General features: G+C 45.2%; 1 protein-coding gene across 1 annotated transcript; it reads right to left on the bottom strand.

The window, feature by feature from the left end:
- Nucleotides 1–4688: 4688 nt before the first annotated feature.
- Nucleotides 4689–20348, bottom strand: LOC128908643 (E3 ubiquitin-protein ligase RBBP6-like). The gene is made up of 13 exons (XM_054199292.1): nucleotides 20183–20348; nucleotides 19198–19297; nucleotides 18089–18140; nucleotides 14157–14201; nucleotides 11693–11781; nucleotides 11478–11574; nucleotides 10513–10652; nucleotides 10074–10249; nucleotides 9211–9314; nucleotides 8635–8768; nucleotides 7900–7996; nucleotides 7742–7797; nucleotides 4689–5484 (listed from the first exon to the last, which is right to left on the bottom strand). Exons 1-13 carry the CDS (start codon nucleotides 20346–20348, stop codon nucleotides 4689–4691), a joined length of 2052 nt encoding a protein of 683 aa, XP_054055267.1.
- Nucleotides 20349–20909: the final 561 nt, after the last annotated feature.

Genomic DNA, 20909 nt, shown 5'->3' with positions numbered 1-20909 from the left:
ATAACCAAGACCCTTCTGAAAGTGGGTTTTGCCATGAAAAGAGGTAAGGTCAAGGGACCTGCAGGAGACATCCAGTTCTTGGGACTCAAGTGGCAAGATGCTCGTCGCCAGACCCCAATGGATGTGATTAACAAAAGAACAGCTATGTCGCCACCTCCTAACAAAAAGGAAACACAAGCCGTTGCAGGTGTTGTGGGTTTCTGTAGCATGCACATTCCAGGTTATAAGCAGATTGTGAAACCTCTCTATGAAGGGACTGGAAAGAAAAAGGATTTTAGGCGGGGTCCTGAGCCACGACAGGCCTTTAAGCAAATTAAACAAGAGACTGTGCATGCAGCAGCTCTTAGAGCAGTCGGAACAGGACGGGACATTAAAAATGTGCTCTCCACTGCAGCCGGGGACAATGGACCTACCTGGAGCCTCTGGCAGAAGGCACCAGGGGAGACTCGAGGTCGACCCCTAGGATTCTGAGGTTGAGGATACAAAGGCTCCAAGGCCAACTATACTCCAGCTGAGAAAGAAATTCTGGCAGCATGTGAAGGAGTTGGAGCTGCTTCAGAGGTAATTGGTACCCGAGCACAGCTCCTCCTGGTGCCCCCATGGCCAGTGCTGGGCTGGATGTTCAAAGGCAAAGTTCCTTCTACTCATCATGCTCCCGATGCTACCTGGAGTAAGTGGGTTGCCTTAATCACGCAGTGAGCTGGAATAGGAAACCCAAATTGTCCAAGAATTGTAGAAGTGATGACAAACTGGCCTGAAGGCAAAGACTCCGGAATGCCACCAGAGGAGGTGGTGTCTCGTGCTGAGGAAGCCCCACCATATAACGAACTCTCTGATAAGGAGAAACAGGATGCTCTGTTCACTGATGCCTCTTGTCGTCCTATGGCTCCACTCCGTGATCAAGGGTCCCTCCCCACCTTTCCTGTAGGCCCCCTTTAGGGACTGGAAGGCAGCTCTAAGGTCTCCTGGCGCCTTCTCTTCTCCAGGCAGAACAACCCCGGCTCTCTCCGCCGGTCCTCACAGCAGAGGGGCTCCAGCCCTCTGAGCATCTTCATGGCCCTCCTCTGGACCCGTTCCAAGAGGTCCATGGCCTTCTTGTGCAGAGGACTCCAACAAACGTGTAAACACACGTTGTTCTCATCTGCGGCAGCGCTCAGGTTTCCACACCGTGCTCTCACAGCCAGAGTTTGTAGAGACAGGCCCAGGTCTGACTCTTGTTCTTCAGTTTGAGCATGACTGTTCCTCCTCCTCTTATCTCCTGTGTGTTTATACACTATAAAATAATCGGCCAAATTTGGAGTGATATTACAACAAATATGTAAACACAATCCAGCTCTTTTCCCCTTTGAAGGTAGGTACAAGGTTTACTCTTCAGTCGGCAGAGGTGTAACGCCATCCCTCGGCTTGTAAAAGGCCCTTTGGCTCGTACCCTGACTACCCAAGCAGTTGTTTTATCCGAAACATTGTTTAACATACTCTTTTCTCTGGCCCATGATCCTGGTATTTTACTGACCTAAATTTCCCTGAAGCTGGTTACAATCAACCTTTTCTGGTGAAGACTAAGGAAAAATGTATTTGCCGCTACTGTTCCAACCGTTATTTCTTCTCTCTCGTTAGGCAATAGATATAAGCTTTTCCTTCCTGGCCTTTACTTTTAAAATGCAAAACAATTATTAGGGGCTCTAACTAAAATTCATTTCGTGTCCTAGGTTTCTTGATTTTACCTCTAGCCATGCACGACATTATCCTGTGCCTTATGCCTTTGTCTTCTTCACACAGTTCTTTTTTTCAGAGCTGTGGATGATAACCGCCGAGTCTGTCACCCACTTTGGGGGAGCTTTCTGTTTGGTCATTTCCACTTAGATTTTCCAACCACCTACGTCTCTGCCTGAGCTTTTCCAGCTGAAGAGTTGCCACGTGTCGGTGTGTTCAAACCGCTCAGACCCGTTCCGCCTCACCTGAAGAGGGGAGATGAGGTATCTTGGTCCAAGGGTTTTCTGAAGACAGACCGTGGGATCTGTGATCATTTCCATGGAACGGACCACACTTAACCTCTAGCAGATGACCAAGCAGTATTGTTCCAGAAGGAACATACTAAATTTAGTCACTGAGTCAACATCTGTTTCTTATGTCTGAACAACAGTCCAAACTGATTTTGCTCTGTAAGCGTGCTTTCCTTCACTGTGGTTTCACCACCTGAACTCTCTGTAAGCGTGCTTTCCTTCACTGCGGTTTCACCACCTGAACTGTATTTCACCGCCTGGAGTCAGACGTGTTCCAGCATTTACCCTCACCCAGAGCGCCCTGCTCGCATACCTCCCTTCACACTGCTGTCGGCACTGCCTAAGAACTTCAGAAGTTCGGTCAGGAGACTTCTAAACACGCATGTAGTAAAAATTAACTACTCAGGCCGGAGCATAGCTGCATTCCAGGTGTTCTGCAGCTCAGAAAGCCTGGAAAAAAGTAATCATAAGAAACTCCACATGCAGAGTAAACTAAATTCACAGGAGACTGAAAAATCACCTGGAATGCTGCTACAGTGCTCTGAAAAGAGAGGAGAGTTTAACTGAGCTTGACAGGCTTCGACTACAGCTTTTTCGGCACAAGGTGATATAACAATAGGGGATTCTGCCTGGTTTTATGGAGCTATTCCATAAAGAAACGTCCAAAATTTTACTTCCATGCAATTACTAAGTATTCTGAACCTTGATAATAAGGCATACTTCACACATTCCAACTCTTATAAGAATCCCATTTCACCGAGTCCTAAATTTTCAGTCTCTCATTAGGCCAAAGTATGTTCACAGGGACTGGTGAGAAAGAAGTCTTTGGTTTTCAGTGGCCTCATCATCACGAGCACAGACCATGCAAAGGGAGAGTCGGAGCTGCCTGAAATTCTCACACATCTGGAGTTGGCTTTGGTGATACGAGTTCCCTGGAGCACACATAGGAAATGCCGGGTGAGCACGCTGAACGACTAGGATGGACCGGTGCTTTTTGATTCTGGGAAGTCAAAATTTGAGTCGCTGAACTGGAAAGCCTGCTTTGCCTTGTGCAGAAAACACCTGAAATCCACCAGGAACGCCCTGACACGAGAAGGCACAAACTACAGGAACTGAAATCCAGGACTAATTCTGGTTTGTTCTTGTTTTAACCCTGAGAAGTAGAGGATGCCCAGTCTCTAACCCAATATTTAAAATGTGATAGTCACCCCCACTGCAAAGCAAGATGGATTATCCCTAGTACTATTTACTATTTACTATTCGCTATTCCTGTATAGTCCTAAATACCCCAGTAACAGTACCTATAAACTATGACACTTTTTGAACAAAATAGTCTCTGCGAATGGGAAGCCCTAAAATGCTGCTTTAATTTATCGTACTTCCAAACAGAACTCCTTTGGGGCAAATCCCAACAGCCAAACAGTCAAGGGCTTTCCCTACTGAATTCAACCGTTACCGTGATGTTATGCCCTTAATGCACAACGAGAAGTATTTCCTACCGTGCTGGCTTTCTGGCAGTGGAGCAACACCCACCACTGCCACTTCTTTTTTTTTTTTTTTTTTTTTTTTTAAATTACGTCTGTCTTAAAAAGATCCCGCTAATTAAATTTATGCCTTCTAGATTGTCACTGTTCAAAGCAGTTTAAAGCAGAAGCCTGACTTTCTAGTGGGCTTTCTTCTTCTGCCAAACTCATCTGCTGAACCCCACTATTAATGGAAGGGTTAGGTCTGTGTCATGGCACCACCATGTGAAAATGCTACTACTGAAGGTTCTGTTTCAAAAACACAAGCATCCTGGGGATCAGCAGAGTTATGAGAGGAAATACAGATTACAAGGCATCTTAAAGCATGTGTGTAAATGTTTGCTGGCAAATGACAACAGCTTTCTAAACAAACTAGAACAATGTTGAAATGTGACAGCTTCACACGTAACAGTATTTTAAAACAGTCAGTCCCAGCTGTTAATACTGGCTGTACGTTTGGGGCCATATGCTACCTTTTACAATATAAAACCAAGTCCACTTGGCACGTGAAAAACGTGCACCTCTCAGCAATACCTCCCCACGTTGCGCCAGTTCAAAAGATTTAAAGTCCTACCAGTCTTTTCAAAACCAAATGCGTTGCTGTGTTATTTTGCACACATGTAAGCTACCAGCAAGCTTTTACTGCTGGCGTTTTTCTGTCGCTAGTCTTTTCTCGGCTAATCTCCCACTCTCACTGGAAATCTCACCACGTTGGACGGTTTACTGAAAACATTTTATTGTAATCAAAAAGTGACGTATCAGGGCTCTGCGTATTCTGCAAATCATTCTGCTGATATTTCATAATCGGTTGTAACAGCTGCTTCTGGCAGGCAATTAAAAAACATACTCAACCATGAAGAGGTTCACAGTACCTGAAACTCCACCCAAAGTAATGAACGGTGGTTAAAACTAAGATGCCCCAGCAAAACCTTTCACGTTGCATTGTCACAACTCACAATTCTGAACAAAATGTTCACTTCTATAAAGCTCCAATGTAAAGATCCAGCTGCAATATTTCAAGGGCAGCACAGTCGCCTTCATGCCGTTACTTGCAACACTTGAATTCGTTCACATTTTAAGAAAATTTGATACAGATGACTTAAGAATTCATTCTTTTTTTCATTATCTGTCGTTCCGTGGAGTGACAGATTTCACTTTTTAGTCATCCTTCTCTTTGCTCTTCTTCGATTTTTTTCTTCTTGTGTTTGAGTTTTGTCCCAAACTCAGCATTGGGAAATCCTTTATTCTCATCCCCTTTTCTTCTCTTCTGGTGTTTTTTACATTCATTTCCTTTGCCATCTTCCAGCGGATATTCCATGTCCTTCTCATTTGATTGTGGTGGATCTTTCATGCCGTGGCGCTCTCTTCCAGAAGGTTTTTCAGGGTCACGTCCATCTCTATTATGACTTCTGTGGCTTTGCCCACCAGGAGAGTCTTCCCTGCGTCCCCGAGCATATGGCAAATTCTCTCGTCTGGTCCCAGGTGGACCAGACCTATCTGGAGAAATGCTCTCTCTATTTACTGCTGGTCGAGGTTGAGCGCCAGCAGCAAAGCCCTTGTAAAACTTTTCGTACCATTCTCTATAGTTCCGTTCCCATTCTCTGTATCTCTCCTTTTCAAAGCGACCTCTCAGGTCAACAGATCTGCCATGGTAAGCTTTCATATCATACGGGGGAACTTCTCGGTATCTCTTAAAGTACTGCCTTTCTCCATCCCCTCGAGGTATAGTCCGTTTAGTGGGAGACTGGCCTCGAAACGCTGGAGACCTTGACCTAGAGCGATAGTTACGACTCTTCCCTTTGCCTCTTCTTGGATAGGGTGGTGATCGCGAGAAGGAACGAGAAGGGGAACGCCTAAATGATCGAGAGTAGGAGCCAGAGCGGGAAGAACCTGATCTTGACTTGGAGTGGGTACACGAACTTCTAGAGTAAAATGAAGCACTATAGGGAGACTTGGACCTTAGAAAAAAAAACAACACAAAAACCATAAATGAAGTTAATTCAAAACAGTCACTCTCCTGGTTGATTTTTTTCCTCCCAAAATTAGTTGTTTGGGGGTTTTTCCCCTCTCCATATGCTTATGTCAAAGCTGCTTTCAGCTGCTGACATAACGCTACTGCAAATTGGAGAACGTGATAACATGTAAAAGTTTCTGCTTACAAGAGAGAACACCTGCTGCTTTGATAGTGTAAAAGCATAGAGGAAGGGTAAGTTTATATCCACCATTTCTGTCACATGAACTGCCACAGCTCTTGATTGACTGAAGGTGGCCTATACTGGCTTCTGCTGGTCCGCAAAGGCACACGTGTTTCACTACTCAGGCACGACATGCAGTGCAAACCCTTTTTGGTGCAGTAAGACGCAAAAAGAGCAAGTCTTAATGGCTACAGTGCACTATCAAACATCAAGAAGACACGATTCAGCCTGAAGACAGTAAAGCTCCATTTTAAAATGCCCGCTCAGTCCATTTAACTTCACTACTGATTTGGCAATTTGTACAGGATGCAAAATACAGCAAAATACGGATTGTACAGCAATTCTACATACAGGACACTTCTAGCCACATGGCCTAGCAAAATTTTCCACATCATAGCTCTAACCAAGGATAGTGACGGCTTCTGAACTCAGCCTCTAGTACTACAACCCATTGCCATTACTCTAGGAAAGCTACTGGCAGCGTTACTAACAGAGCTGTTCAGACTCCTGCCCATGTGATTTTTGGGGACAGAAGACATGAGCTACCCTGAGCTTTTTCTTCACAAGTTTTGCTTTTATTAGTTTTTAAAGAACCATTTCACATTATTCTGCATATGTTCATTAGCATCATTCCTCCCCTTTAGGAAGAGACACACCTGCTCCTTAACAACTGCTGCCCAATTCTAACGGTCCGTCTGCTGTAGCCTCTGCCATATGTGAGCTAGTACCCTACATATGAAACCCCCATCGCTGCTAATCCCTTGAATCATCCAGTCCATCCAATGACAGAAGGATGGAGTGGAACTCCTCCTCATTCTTCTACACAATCTGCTTCTCCCTTACGGACTCTGCCCTGATTTTAAAGAGGAAAGAGAACAAAGCGGGAGCGTGGTGGCGAGCATTTTTCTCCCTGCTTTCTGTTCATTTGAGATGACACTCATTTCTTGATCTTCACACTTGCCCTCCACATCCTCATCCCCGGCACGTCCCTCAGTCTTCTCTCCTCATACTCAGCTTTGCGACTGTGCATGGAGGCTGCCCATGCTGAAAAGAGACTCCCATCTCCCGTGTGCCGAGTGCCCACCGCTCCTCTGCCACTCCTTGATACGCTTAATGCTTCCCACGTTGTTGATGACATATTTGGCCTGTTCTTGTCCCTGAACTGTTATTTTCTTCCTTACTGAATTTCAGATTTCAGACAATCTGTGGGATGGATCCTGGTTTCTGTTATTTATTTATCTTAAGATTTTAGAAACACAATGCACCCTTACAATCTACCTAGAACAAATTTATACCAAAAGGAAGGACGAGCTTGACACTGCGACAATAGATAAGGCAGGCTCCTCTCTCTCCCTCTGAGAGAAAGCAGCTTGGCTGTTGGAGATGACTATATTGAAGAAATTCAAAATTGTCAGAAACTAACAGCACTGACTTTTCCAATCATGTGCTCAATCAGTATCAACTAAGTTGTCAAAAAAAAAAAAAAGAGAATGTTGGAGTCTGGTTTCTGTCAGGAAATCAATTTTTTCAGCTCTGTTCAGCCAGCAATCAAAAGCGTGGCTTTCCATCCGATCCTTTGATTCTGTTTCATTTTTATATGTAACTATAGTGTCCTCAAAAAAACGTCGTTTCTCAGAGTCCTCTTTTCAATCATGTACCGGGGTTTTATGTTAAATAATCTCACCGCAAGCACAGACTCCCTCCGTCAAAGCCAATTCAAATTAAGCCGTTTAAACATTAATTACCACTTGTATTCTCCACAGCTATCTGTGCATTCTTTCTTCATTGTAAATCAGCTGTTGTATAAGGTACGTGTTATGGCCTCGTTACAAGCAGTAATAGATTGAATTGCTGTGGAATACTTACAGTTCCCAGCCTGGTCTGCCACCTGCTGAGCGAGGTGTACTGGCTCTCGTTGGATGACGACCTTTTGGAGTCGGGAGAGGACAAAGAGAAAAATCCCATTCAGTGTATCTGAAGGCCATTTCTTTACAGAATTTCTGAAGTTATAGTTACTTACCAGTTGTGGGCACTGATTGTCCTTGGGGGCCCGGAAGACTTGGTAATGCTGGTTGTCTTCGTACAGGAACCTGACAGGCCTTGTGAGTAAATGCAGACGGTTGGAAAAGAAGCTCTACTAAATGCAAGAATCACTGCATATGTTGAAATACAACTTACCTTCTCTTTCAACAAACTGCTGACCGACAGCCAGGGAGATGCAGAAGGTTCAGCAGCAGTCACCAGAGCAGCAGGAGGTATAACACTATCAGCATTGCTACAAAAAAAACCCCAAATTTTTATTGTTCAAACAGTCTTTTGAAGGGCTACTGTCATGTCTGTAAATATTTCACATTTACAGTGTTTCAGTGTTTATTATCCAATCTGTACGCGTCACTGACTATGCTGTGTATTACTGAGGATGACTCTGACTTATCGTAATATTGATTATAGAAATACTGTAGAAAGAAGTACTGTGAAAACACCTGGCCTATTTTACCCAGGATTGTGCTTTTACACTTTTCATGGAAATATTATTTCCTCGGTACTAAAGAGAAATTAACCCACTCAAGAAGGTTTGCCATAACAAAATGGTTTCTTTAGGAATTGCTAGCCCCTTCAAATGAAAGGGCTCCTGGGGAAAAAGCGTTCCTCTCTCAGGCTAAGCCTGTACGGAATGACTGATACGGGACCCAAACAAGCAATACTTCTGAGAACATTCTTGCAGGAGGCACACTTCCGACTTTTCAAAGTGTCCTCTTTCAAAGTGAGGACTTTCACTAAACAGAACTTCCGCAGTTATCTGAAACTGTCACTAATGAGACGTAAATGGCTGGCAGCGCAGCTCAAGGAGAAGAATCTAACTTTGGCATCCTGGTGTCTTTTATGTTCATGTTGATCTACAGATTTACTTACTGAAAAGGTCCAGGAGGTGCAACAGTCATAGTCATGAGTGCTGGTGGAGGTGGTGGCGGCTGCTGCTGCTGCTGCTGAATCGTCTGGTGGAGCCCTTTTGTGTAGCCACTTCCATTGCTGAAGCTGTTCACAGCCTAGAGGCAGAAAAACATTTACCACAAGGTAATATGAAACTTCAGTAGATACATGAACAAAAGCCTCCACAGAGTAAAATTACTTGTGTAGTCCTGTAAATGCTGTCAATCCTAAAATGAATCAACACACAAATACATGCACACATCGCCTTAAACACTGAGAGTAACAACTGGTCACTCAGAGTACCTGTATCTAAAATACTTCAGTGTTAACACCGAATTTGACAGTAAGGCAATCACGTTAAACAAAAGCGCGACCTGAATTTGCCCCACTGTCTCTAAAGAGTTGTCAGCTTCTCCAGCAACAGATAATGGATTTGAAAAGTAAATGTAGCCGATTTAATTTAGCAGGTTTTGAGGAGATGTAAACTAATATTTTCTTCCCTTTTGGCTTTTTACAAATAGACTTGTCTTACAGTTTACGTAAAAGTCATCCTGTTACCTTGCGTAGGAACATGTTGGCAATTAAAGCATCAGGGGAAACGTCTGTCTGATGACACGTTGGGCACGTGTGTTCCTCAGACTCCAGCAATGTTGTTCTAATGCCTGTGCGTAATTAGAATCATCAAAGTAGGTTTAGCCAACAAAAGGAAATTTTGGAGGCTCCAATCAATCATAAAAAGAGATATATGATTAATGAGTGAATATGGTCTTGAATTGAGAGCATGAAGCTATAAATGTTCAACCATGGAAATCATTTCTAGGATGCAGCAAATAACTGTGCGGTTTTGATATTTCACTAACGTAACATTTGAAGACGGCTGCGTCTGGATGTTTTGACTGTCCTTTTTTCCACTCTCTAGTACAGTGAGAAGTCACCACCCTCCAGGTTAATGAATAAAACGCACCTCAAAAGAACATCAGAAGGACTGAGTTGCGAAGGTTTTAACCAGCTCTCCCGTGGAGAAGAATGTGGATTAAATGCCTAACTATCGGTTTGTGGCAGACCACAGTAAGGTTGGCTATACTGAGCCGACCAGAGTTGGCTATACCATTTTGTGTGAGGGAAAGGGCTGTGAGAAAAACTAAATGCATTCAATATCTAATACTGTAATCACCTGCGCAGCTGTGCACTCTTCTCACGCTTGTCCTTCCGCATGTAAAGAGGATTTAACAAGATACGTAAAAAAGGAAAAAAGCTTTCTGCCTTTTTTTTTCCTTTATACGAGAAGAGTCCTTTCCTATTCAGTGGACACTCAAGTATGGAATAGAACTGGTAACAAAGACATTTTGTCATCTCCTGTTTCTGCTTTCAGAAAATCAGATGTGGTGTTTGGAGTGAACGAACCGGGGAGTAACACTTACATTCATCACAATAACTGTTTCCACAGCAGGGAATAACGGCCGCATCAGTCATTATCTCTTTACAAATGAGACATAACAACTCATCTGGAACAGGGTCTTCGGAGGAGGAGGAGGAGGAGGACGGCTCCGCTGGTAAGAAGGGAGGCTTCTCCTTCTTTCCGCTAGCATAAGCTTCCCTGGAGGGCCGGGTGAGGAAGGAAAAATTTAACAATGGGTACGGGAAAACTTTTCCAAGCTCTGGAGTTCCCGGGGCATGAACAGTAGGACCGCCCTATTTTAGTACGAGAAAGCATCACGGATTTTGAGGTTAACATACAATGACAATGCTTCCTCCCCCGTGGTTACAGATGCCGGCCAACTTGGCTGCATTGCCACTCAGACATTTACGCATGGTTTCTCTCCTTCACCTTTTGGTCAGCCCAACTAGTTCCATACTTACGCATTAATAATTGGTATTGCATATGTTCCGCTCTTTGTCAGCATAGCACCCTTTGTATTGGGATCTTTCACCTCCATCATGAAACTCCTTGGAATGCCCGTGCTTTTCTTAATTCTGGCAACAGGCTCAACATTTTTGTCCTGTTAAGAAAAGGAATGCAGACATAGCTCGTCTTAAGACCCACACTTAAAATGACACTTTGATGATTAATTTAAGCAGCAAAAGCCCTTAATTCTCTCCTTCTACCTAGCCTAAGGGTTACTCGACCAAAAATACTTGTTTTCCTACAGAAATATAGCCAGGATGTTTCAAGGACTTGAGCAGCATTTTGAACTCCGTGGACATTCTTTTGCTAAACTTCAGCTTCCGCAAGGATTACATATGGCTTAGCTCACCATCCACTCAGAGGAGAGGCACAAACCCACTCCTCCTCCACAGCGCAATGCAGAGGGAGAGCCCCATTCAGGGCTCTGAACCAGTCACTGGAGAAACTTAGTTCACCATCGATATGTACGAAGGTTGCATATGCATTCGGCGACTAAAGTTAGATGGCGTGAATACTCAACCAGAGACTTGTGTCATTAAAACACACAAATATTCAATAGGTGGGGTCAAGAGAAACATCTTCCTTTTATACGGAATTCTAAACACTGTGAACTGTCATTAAAAAGCGTTAAAACCAGAAAGATTTTTAATAGTATTGAAATACATAAAAATACGCATGACAGTTCACAGAGAAAGATCTATGGACATATTTAATAGCTACGACCAAGAAAAAAGAACATTTTACCTTTTAAATTCCAGGTTTCCCTTGAATTTTGAAGGGGTTTGCAACATTGCCCTATAACCTCTGGATTTCACCCCACGAGAAACAATGCCTAATCTGAGTGTTCTTGTATTTGTTATGTAATTGCCAGGTGAAAAAGGAAAAGCGAAGTAACACCAGAAGTCCCCTGCACTCTTACCCCATTCGTTGGGCAGTTCTTTATGTAGTGGCCAGGTTTTCCGCAACGAAAGCATATATAGGATGGTGGAGGCGTATCCCAGGGTTTGGTCATGTAACTAAAGGGTTTTTGAGAAAAGAAGAAAAAGGTATGCACGTGTCTCTCTTGTTAAAACAAACATCTCTACAATTTGTCCACAATCTTCAAAGAACAGATTTGACGTTATCGACACTTACTTGATTGGATTGTATTCACGGCAAGACTGCATCATCATAGCTTTTATTTTGTCTTCTTCGGAAGCATTGGCTGCAGCCAGATTGTCGGTCTGTTTAAGAGGTAAGCATTTGACACACGCATTAGAAACACATTTGCGCCCACACAGCCAGAGACGAGACCACTCACCCCATCCTGTAAAGAGCAGCACAACGCTAGCTGGGGCTGCATGAAAACAGCTGCTTATAGAAAATACTGTTGTCCTGAAGGTGTTCTGGGCAGTCCTTACGCCATCACATGACGTTTATGTGCCCGTTAACTTCTTGGGCACTCAAAACCTTAGGCTCTGTTTGCACTTCACATCAAGACTCGTGTAACCAATCCAGTTTTCTTCCAAGCGGACTGAAGCCATGTGTAGAAAAAATGACGCTACCCAGTACTCTTCAACTGATTTTTAAGCTCCAGACTACTGGAAGGAGGAGATAGCCACTGTACGTTTACTGGAGAAAGAGGTATGCAACTATCAGTATTTACGCTCTGCAGCGTTAAAAGGACACTCAACTCAAGAGTCGGGGAAGCTCTTTCTGCTTGCTGAAATTCAGCTTCAGACACAGAAGTGTTAAAAGGAATCAAGCTTTTTATAATCCCTCAGCAAGACAACAGACTCTTTGCAGTAGAAGTTTGGCCATCACGTGCTCTCGGCAGTCCAAACCACGTGTTTGGACTCCCCCTACTAACTTCTTCATATTAAGTGATTTAACTACAGTAAGGAAAACCTGCAGGTTTTTTCCAGTTGACTGTGTCCTTTTAACATACAAATTGTCATATAAGCCTTGTGCACCGCTAGATCTTCAAATTATGGAAGCCCGCTGGATTTCTTTAAGCAGCATTTCTTAAAACGCTTTTATTACACACAAGCCCAGTTACAAGCCGGGTCTAAGGGACTGACTGTCAATGATTTGGACCTTCAGGTACCCATCCTTCAGATCAGCCCCTCGTGGCTTTGGTTTTATATGCATTCATTCACAAAAGCAACAAACTAGTTTCTACATTTTATTAAATGGTTGTTTCTTAGACATAGTGTTTTCTCAACAGTAACATAATCCAGAGGGACATCTCTGAAATCATTTCCATTAACATTTACAGAAAACTTTACAGACGCTTCACTCATTTGTTGGAACCCAAACGGTTTACAAAGCACGTCCAAAACCCACAAAACATTACTAGGAATAGACCAAAATTGAAATACAGCATTTAATACGTCGTAATCACAAACCAGAAGCCTGATAACACATTGCCTCCATGCTAAGCCAGTCTGCACTAAAGAGGTCAGAGAAAGTAACAGGTTTGAGCTGCCGTATTTTTCTGAAATACTTAAATTCTCTCAAAAGCCTAAAAGTGTACCCCACTTGGACAGTTTTTCACATTTTAGAGTAAAACTTCACGTGAGGTTCCAGAACTTCACAGACAGGACACGTTTAGGGACAGCACTGATGGAGACCACTGTCTTTTGGTGGATACCTTCCAAACTCTTTCTGTTTTTCTTTATTCCCCCCCACAAATGTACACATTAGGAAACGTGTCTCACACTGCAGTGAGAGAGGGAAGAAGTTCCCAGCGGGAAAAGATTCCTCTTTCTTGGAAATGAACTCCCGCCTTTATTATAATCTTTGTAACTTTAAAGACTGGTGTTTTAATTGGCTAGCGCTACGCCTTTTCACAAGGTGCAATTGCTAGGGCTTTCCCAGACAAAGTTACGCATTGTTGAGCAAAAAATGCAAGCAGTTCCAGAGCAAAACACGGTATTACAACAGTTTCAGAGGTCACATCTGCTAATACGCCACACATAGACATTGGTAGATTCCAATAAATGATTAGGCGCTTTTTCAGAATTTACACAGTCTGCGTGCAAACAAATTAGGTTGTGTTGCTCACTGTAGATGCACTACAATTTATGAAGTTGTGCAGCTCTCAAAGAATGGATCTGTAACTGTAATGACCGGCAATTCAGAAATAGCCATGCAAGTGTCCGCGTTACAGAAACGCTTCTATTTTGGCTGTGGCAAAGCCCCCTGAAATGTCCACACCTTGCAGCCAATTCCATTCTTCTGTAAAAAATGTTTTCGTTTCCAACACAAAATTAACGAGATGTATGAAAAATGGTAAACAGCGTCTGAAGGGCTTCTTTTTTGTCTCTTGAAGATGAGTAATCCTGCAACGTTACGTTGAGGCTGATAAGGTACTCCCCTTCTCTCTGCCCAAGCTGGGAACTGCTCTTTACAGGATAGTATCAAAATACACACGCATTGTAAAGTTAAAATAAATACTTTAAGTTATTGAAAATTAAATTAAGGTTTTGTTCACATTACAACAGCTATCCAGCTATAGACCACAGCATCAGAGTTAAAAATACAAAGCAAACGATTTCTTTGGGGAGGGAGTAGGGGTAAGTATTTGACAAGATTATATATATATACATATATTTACCTTCACAAGCTGGGCCAGAGAAAGAGGTGCAGGAGAGTCATCAATCTGTTCACAAAACATGAAACACATATTCAAGTTCCACAGTCAAAACACAGCGATAGTTCACCTCTACTCTAGTCTGAGAGTAACACTATACCCTCTGGGCGTCACTGAAAGAGGCGTTTCAAACCCGGTGTAATTTGTCTTTGTCCAAAACAAAGTCCAAAACTATGAGAGCTTAGGAGTGCCCGTGTGGTTAATGAGAAGAAACTAAATGAATCGAACTGGCTTGAGATGAACTGCTTGCTCCCGAATACCTCAGAGAGGGACCCTTGTCAAATGCTCACAACTGCTTGAAAGTCGAAGGGGTAAGGCGGCTGTCAATTTTCAGCTGAAAAGGTTTTTAAAAAAATATTTATTTGAGAAGGACCCATCACTGCGGGAAACTTATCTTCAGCGTAGTTTGTAAACTAATGGTTAATTTCCCATCATTGATACAGGCACATGGTTATGCTTCTAGGAACAGAGTGTAGCTGCCTGTCAAAATAAAGCACCCGCACATCGGCCCTGGAACATGAACTCTGCCCCTCCGCTCAAGAAGGTTAAAAATGCCAAGCTCGCCATACCCCACAAAGCCCAAACAAAAACAGCAATCCAAAACATCAGCCAATAAAAAGAACCCATCACCTTGTCTAGAAAAAGAATAAGCTGCTCAAATTCCTGAAATGAAGGGGTTTACTACGACAGAGATCCTTGCAGTCACTGACACAGCCACACTAAAAGGATCCCCTTCCGTGCTTTGGCTGTAGTAACAGCAGGAGAGCAGCACACATTTGCAAGCGTGGAATGACAGCTAACGTAAGAACAAGGTGATGAAGCAATAGCCAAAGAATAAGCTTTTGTGCATCCTGTTTAAAACAATCTTAACTAATGTTAAGTTTGCTGCTTTACTCTACAGCAACAATTGGCAAGCTTTCCAGTGATTTATTCCTACCACGCTAAGATCCAGGTTCTGCTTTGAAATACATCCAGAAACATGCGTATTTCAAACAAAACAAAACAAAATCCCCACACTTTTGACCAAGACCTGAGGTAGGTTTCAGACTAAAGCTAATTGTGTCTCCAACACTAGAAGCACCTGAGGCTGCGCTGATTTACAGTGAGAGAGAGGTCACGTAAAGAGCGATGCGAGGCTTCTGCCCTCCCTCCTTTGGTTTTTTGGGGGCTTTTTTGAGACACCTCTGTTAGCTGGTGGTAAGATGCTACTTAGAAATATAATGCAGACATGGCAGGGAACACACGAGGCGAAAAGAATGGTAACTTTATGAACATGTGATTCCTGTTTATACACATGCTAGCAAACAACAAGAAAAATAATGCTTTTCAAAAAATAAAAACCCATCGGAATTAGATCAAATACTACAAATGTGGCTTACATAAATGCACTACATTAAGTGCTGGGGTCACCGGGTCAGTTAAAGTAACTCCAACTCGAGTGATCGGATCCAGTGATCCAGGGTTAGTGTAATGCCTCACACCACTCTAGTGAAGAAAAAGCAGTTCTACTTCAAATAACGATGAAAAACTAAAACCATCACACAGTAAGTTTTATACTACAAGGACTATTTTGAAACACACAGTTTCACACCGTATTCAAGCCAAGTGCCAAATCCAGACCTAGACCACTACCAGTCAAGTATTTCCCTGGGTTACTGATCTAGATTTTAGCAGCAGACTGACAGCGTTTTCAAACCTCAAGAAAAATGCTGCCCCTTTTCCCAATGTAAATTCAAAGTGGTGGTATACTAAAGAAAGGCTTAACCTTTGGGAAATGAAAGCAGCATCCAACCCTGAAAACACCCAGATCCAAAAAGGTACTGCAGGCAGAAGTTAAGAAAAGTGACAGGGATTTTACCCACAAATGCACCACGCTATGCACAAATGCACCAGAGCGGGCAGGGGTGAGCGGCCCTGCTCCCTGCGCCGCAGGGAGACCCTGGGCACAGACCCCAGCCCCCCAGACCCAGACCCCAGCCCCGTGCCTGCCTGGGCACCCAGAAGCTCCCTCCTCTTTGCAGGCAGCCTTTGGGCTCAGTGCTGCTCCGCAGGCAGGGATCATCTCCCAGGGCTCCAGCCTGGAAAGGGGCAGCGGAGGCACCAGCTCAGGCTCCGGGCAGCACCCAGCTGCTCCCAGCGAGCATCCCTCCGGCACCAGCCCAGGGGACCCTGGGCTCCCCGGGGGATGTGTCCCCCGGTGCAGGGAGGCCCGATCCCAGCAGAGCATGAGCAGCCCAGAAAGGCTTCTCCCAGCCCCTGGCCTTGCAGGGGTGGGGGGAGAGGGCAAGCCAAGCTCCCGGCCCTCCGAGCTCCCCAGAGCAGGGTGCCCACCCCACTCCATCCCCACGGTGCCTGCTCCAGCCTGCCCGGGCAGTGGGGGTGCCCACCTCCCTGGAGTGGGGCCCTACCTCTGGCAGCACAAGTGTCCTCTCCTTTAGGGCTTTCATGATGCCTCCTAAATGTCAGCACACACAGAGAGGTTTTGGGCCCCAGGAAGGGCTGGGTGTGTTGTTTGAGGGGTCAGGAGCAGGGGCAAAGGGCTGCGTGGGGAGCAGGGGAGCAGTGCTGTGTTGTGCCCATCACCAGGCACCGGCAGTTGCAGCTGGAACACGGGCCATGGCAACAGGAGCGCAGTGGGGACGGGAACAAGCCCCCTTACAGGGCGGGCAGCTCAATACATACATGCCCCCCAAAGTTAATAATCCCAACACATTAGACTTCCTCCCTGTCTTAAGCGGTTCTTCCTAACCATGCCCTCATTTAACAAGTGGGTTTGCCCAGAGCATTGCAGACTGTCTTTGGGACGCTGGGGCAAGTGCAGCACGTCCTTCCAAAGAAGTCTGGATGTACCGACATGCCAAGGAAAAACCCAGCCTGTCCTCATCTACAAGTGCTAGCCCAGGCTCCAGGCAGCGCCTTCTGGGCCTTTGAGCCACCGACCCTTCACCATCCTCCGTTCCTTACCATCTCACCATACAACAGCTCTTACGGGTTAGTAGATGAGCAGCCACAAGAGAAGCCCAAAGGCAAAACCCCAGAGGAAACACAGCTACAATTCTGAAAAGCAATCAACAGGTCCCAGTGACACCAAGGGGTCACTGCAGTCTACGGGCAGGGCTGGAACGTGTACTTCTGGTGGCATTTGATCCAAGGCACCTCCTACAGAGCACCCAGCCCTGCTGGGACAGGCGATGCTCTCTGCCTTGGCTCAAACAGTATCACTTCAATTGTACAGTTTTTAGGAACAAATACCCAAGTATTTAAGGACATGAAAAGGAATCGGAACTGTCCTCAAAACGTATGGGATGTGTTGGGATCGGTATTTGTTGAGCCCCCGAGTCAAAAGCAAGAAACAGTACCAAGTTCAGCAATAATGGTTTCTCAGTGGCTTTTGAAAACATTTTCAAAAAGCATTAGGCAAAAAAGTACTTAAAAACAAAAGCTAAGTGATACAATGGGAAAAGGGAAAAAAATACGCTCTAAACATTTTTTGTTGCAACAAACAAAGACCCCACACACCCCCATACAAACATACATATTGGCTAGCTACAGACAGATGTAGCACATCAGTGTGCAAACCTTGAACCAGCATGATCTAAAAACCATCATATATCACCTGTTCAACACAAAGTCATACAGGAAATAGCCTGGCATGTTCAATATGAAATACAATGCATTTGAGGCACAAATACCAATATTCACATTCGAACTGCGCAAGCGATGGCATTACTCAGTCTTTACTACGCTGAATAAGATACACTGTATTTGCAATATATACTGTGTTTTACTGGAAAATACATGAAGTTAATGTTTGCAGAATTAACACAAGGCTATTTGTTTAGGATTTGCTTAGAATGTCTTGTTTAGAATTAAGGGTGTTGAAAAAAGGGTGAGATTGTGTTTTTACATACCATTTTTGATGTTCCACTCAGTGGCTCAGTTCCGCCTCTAGAAAAAGAAATAAAGGTGATCAGAACTTTAAATAAAGCACTCGTAGCAAACATAAAGCAGTGAAAACAGATCACAAAACCTGAACATCATAACATTATGTTCTAAATAATCTAGTGAATATGGAAATTCATTTGCATACATAAACTGTTCTCTCTTGGTGCACTCAGTGCAACTAATAAAACCCTCCAAAGTCACGTTTCTTTGGCCATACAGTGGTTTCTTCATCCATTTACCTTGAAGAACATACTACAAGGCAAGTAACGCATGTTTGAAAGGCCTCTCCACCATTGCAGCGTACTTTCATCATTCCCAAACATCAGCCCCTCTCCCAGTGGTTTCTGCCATGTTTCCAGCTGAAGGAACAGAAAGCTCACCTGCCTGGTTAATTGTCAACATTAGCACAGCAGTGCTGGTCTGTCCTTATCCCCACGTACGGGTGTTTGTTTGATCTTTGATGCCAGCAGCATCTACCCTCTCATTTTGGGGCAGCATGACAATACCCGGGGAGGGTGCCAGCCAGCCAGAAGCGGAGGATGCATTGACAAGGTAGCACTAAGCACACATATTTCAATACATACATTCACCCCCAAAGCAAGGCCACGTTTATAAGCACAAGGCTGCCGTGTCCAGAATTACTAGGGAGTGCCTGAAGGCATCTCCTCTGAGATGGAAACAAATTATGAGTTTACACTACAATGGCTATCTGTCGTTGCTATAAAAGCAATAAAAGCAAACGCATATAATAAGGGAGCTCTCCACGGAGAGGAAACAGGATCTACAACTTGGGTCTCAGAAGAGCCAACCCCAAGGACAAACCCAGGAGAATCCTCTTAAAAGTTACCGTTGATGGAGTTGGAACCCCATCTCCCAGCAGGCCTAAAAATGTCAGCCTACTTCGGGACAGATACGGTAACATCTGCCCCACGACGACAAACATTTACTGCAGCTTTAACGAGAGAGATACAAGCAGAATGCCTCCGTAAACTAATAGCCATTAAAAAAGTTCACACGTTGAAACCCCTAGCCAAGAATTCAACGCTTTATGGACACTCACATGGCAGATGTTTTGCCGGCAGCTTTAACTCCTCCAACAGGGATTCTTCTCACAATTACCGACGAGTTCTTAGCAATCAGGGCGTTGTCATCTGTGTACTCTGGAACAACATAAACACAGAAAAAAAATCAGCCAATTTGTAAGAACGCATATTAATTTGTAATTACATAGCACTCCAGAGGATCCTTTTGCAGCTATAAATGCAAAATCCTATACGTAACAGCGCGCTGTTATCGTCTCAACATACTAAGAGGACTTTTCAAGAAGCACATACTTCTTCACTGAGTTGTGATTACGCATGGAAACAAAGAAACACACTTTGTAAAAATGCTATGACGTATATTACAGTAATACTTCAGGGGCTAATATATTTATGAGCATCAATGTTTCACCTAAAACTTTCCTTTCGGTTTCTCAACTGCCATAACAGGATCTCCGTGTTTGGCCTATTTCAAAACATTTTTTCTCCCGGTGACAACAACTGGGCCCATCACAGTTTATTGCCGTCGAACGTTCTGGGTTTAATGCTCTGCTTTACACAGACCCAGCCGTTACAGAAGGGACATCAGCCAGGCAGCCATTCAGCCTGCTGGCATTCGTCAGGCTAGAAGTTCATTAGCAACTGAAGGCAAATTCAGAGACCCTTCTGCAGCAAAGCCCTTCAAGCAAATTAAACCTTTTTCAAAAGCTCTTCACAGTTTTAGTCAACACTACGAGAGAAATCCGGGACTCCCAAAATGTACCTCTACCTACTCTGCGAGGCCCCCAGCACAAGTCACAGCTCCCGATGGCGGCCGAATCTCATCATGGCTTCCCGCCCCGCTTCATCCCCGCCCCGCATCCCTCTTGGTGCTCCCCACGCCCACGACACGGGCCCCGGCTGGACTCGGGCCACCTGGGGCGACCCGCAGAGAGCCCAGCATGGCTCCCGCAGGCCGCGGCCACCACGGGGGGTCCCCGAGGCCCCGCGCTGCTCCCCACGCACCTGCTCCAGTCTGGGCGTTGCTGATCTGCAAGTCGCTGGTGGCCGCCTTCAGCTTCTCGCGGGCCATGATCTGGCGCTTGAGGTCCCGCAGGCAGATGTTCAGGCCGCTGAAGATGACCCTGTCATACGCCAGCTTGGCAGCGAACTTGTAGTGGATGCACGACATGGTTGTGGCCAGGTGGTCCAGGGGCCACGGCGTCCACAGCGGTACCAAGTGTGGCGGCCTCTGTGCTGGGTTGGGCTGGTGGCAGCGCAGGGAAGGGCCCGCCGAGGGGCCGGGGAAAGCGGTGCGGGCTGAGCCGAGCTCTGTCCCTGCTCCCTCTCTCCCACACAGTGTTGCCAGGCCTGGCCAGTCACTATGGCCACTGGGCAACGGCCCACCGCCCCACCCCCACGCCTCAGGGGACCCAGCGCATTGTGACAAAAGGGCTGTCACTGCCCCTGGCTGCTGGTGTCCCTGGTGTCCCCTGGCCTGTCACCGGCCACTGTCCTGTCACCCCCCAGGTCTGCGGGGTCCCTCCTGTCACCCCCAGGCTGCCACCCCCGCTATCCCCTCCTCCGGGCAGCCAGACGAGCCAAGACAGCCTGGGGGAGATGCAGCCGGCTCTGCAGTGTGGCGCCCGGCTGCCCGCACCGCAGGGCCAGCGAAGGCAGGGGACATCTCAGGGGGGCTGAGTGTTCCTTGGGGCAGCTACCGAAAGGTCAGCCAAAGGGGCCAATGACCACC

The sequence above is a fragment of the Rissa tridactyla genome, chromosome 4, assembly GCF_028500815.1.
Source record: "Rissa tridactyla isolate bRisTri1 chromosome 4, bRisTri1.patW.cur.20221130, whole genome shotgun sequence".
In the NCBI taxonomy this organism is placed as follows: domain Eukaryota; kingdom Metazoa; phylum Chordata; class Aves; order Charadriiformes; family Laridae; genus Rissa; species Rissa tridactyla.
The sequence above is the reverse complement of the archived record's forward strand: the minus strand, read 5'-3'. Positions and strand labels throughout refer to the sequence as shown.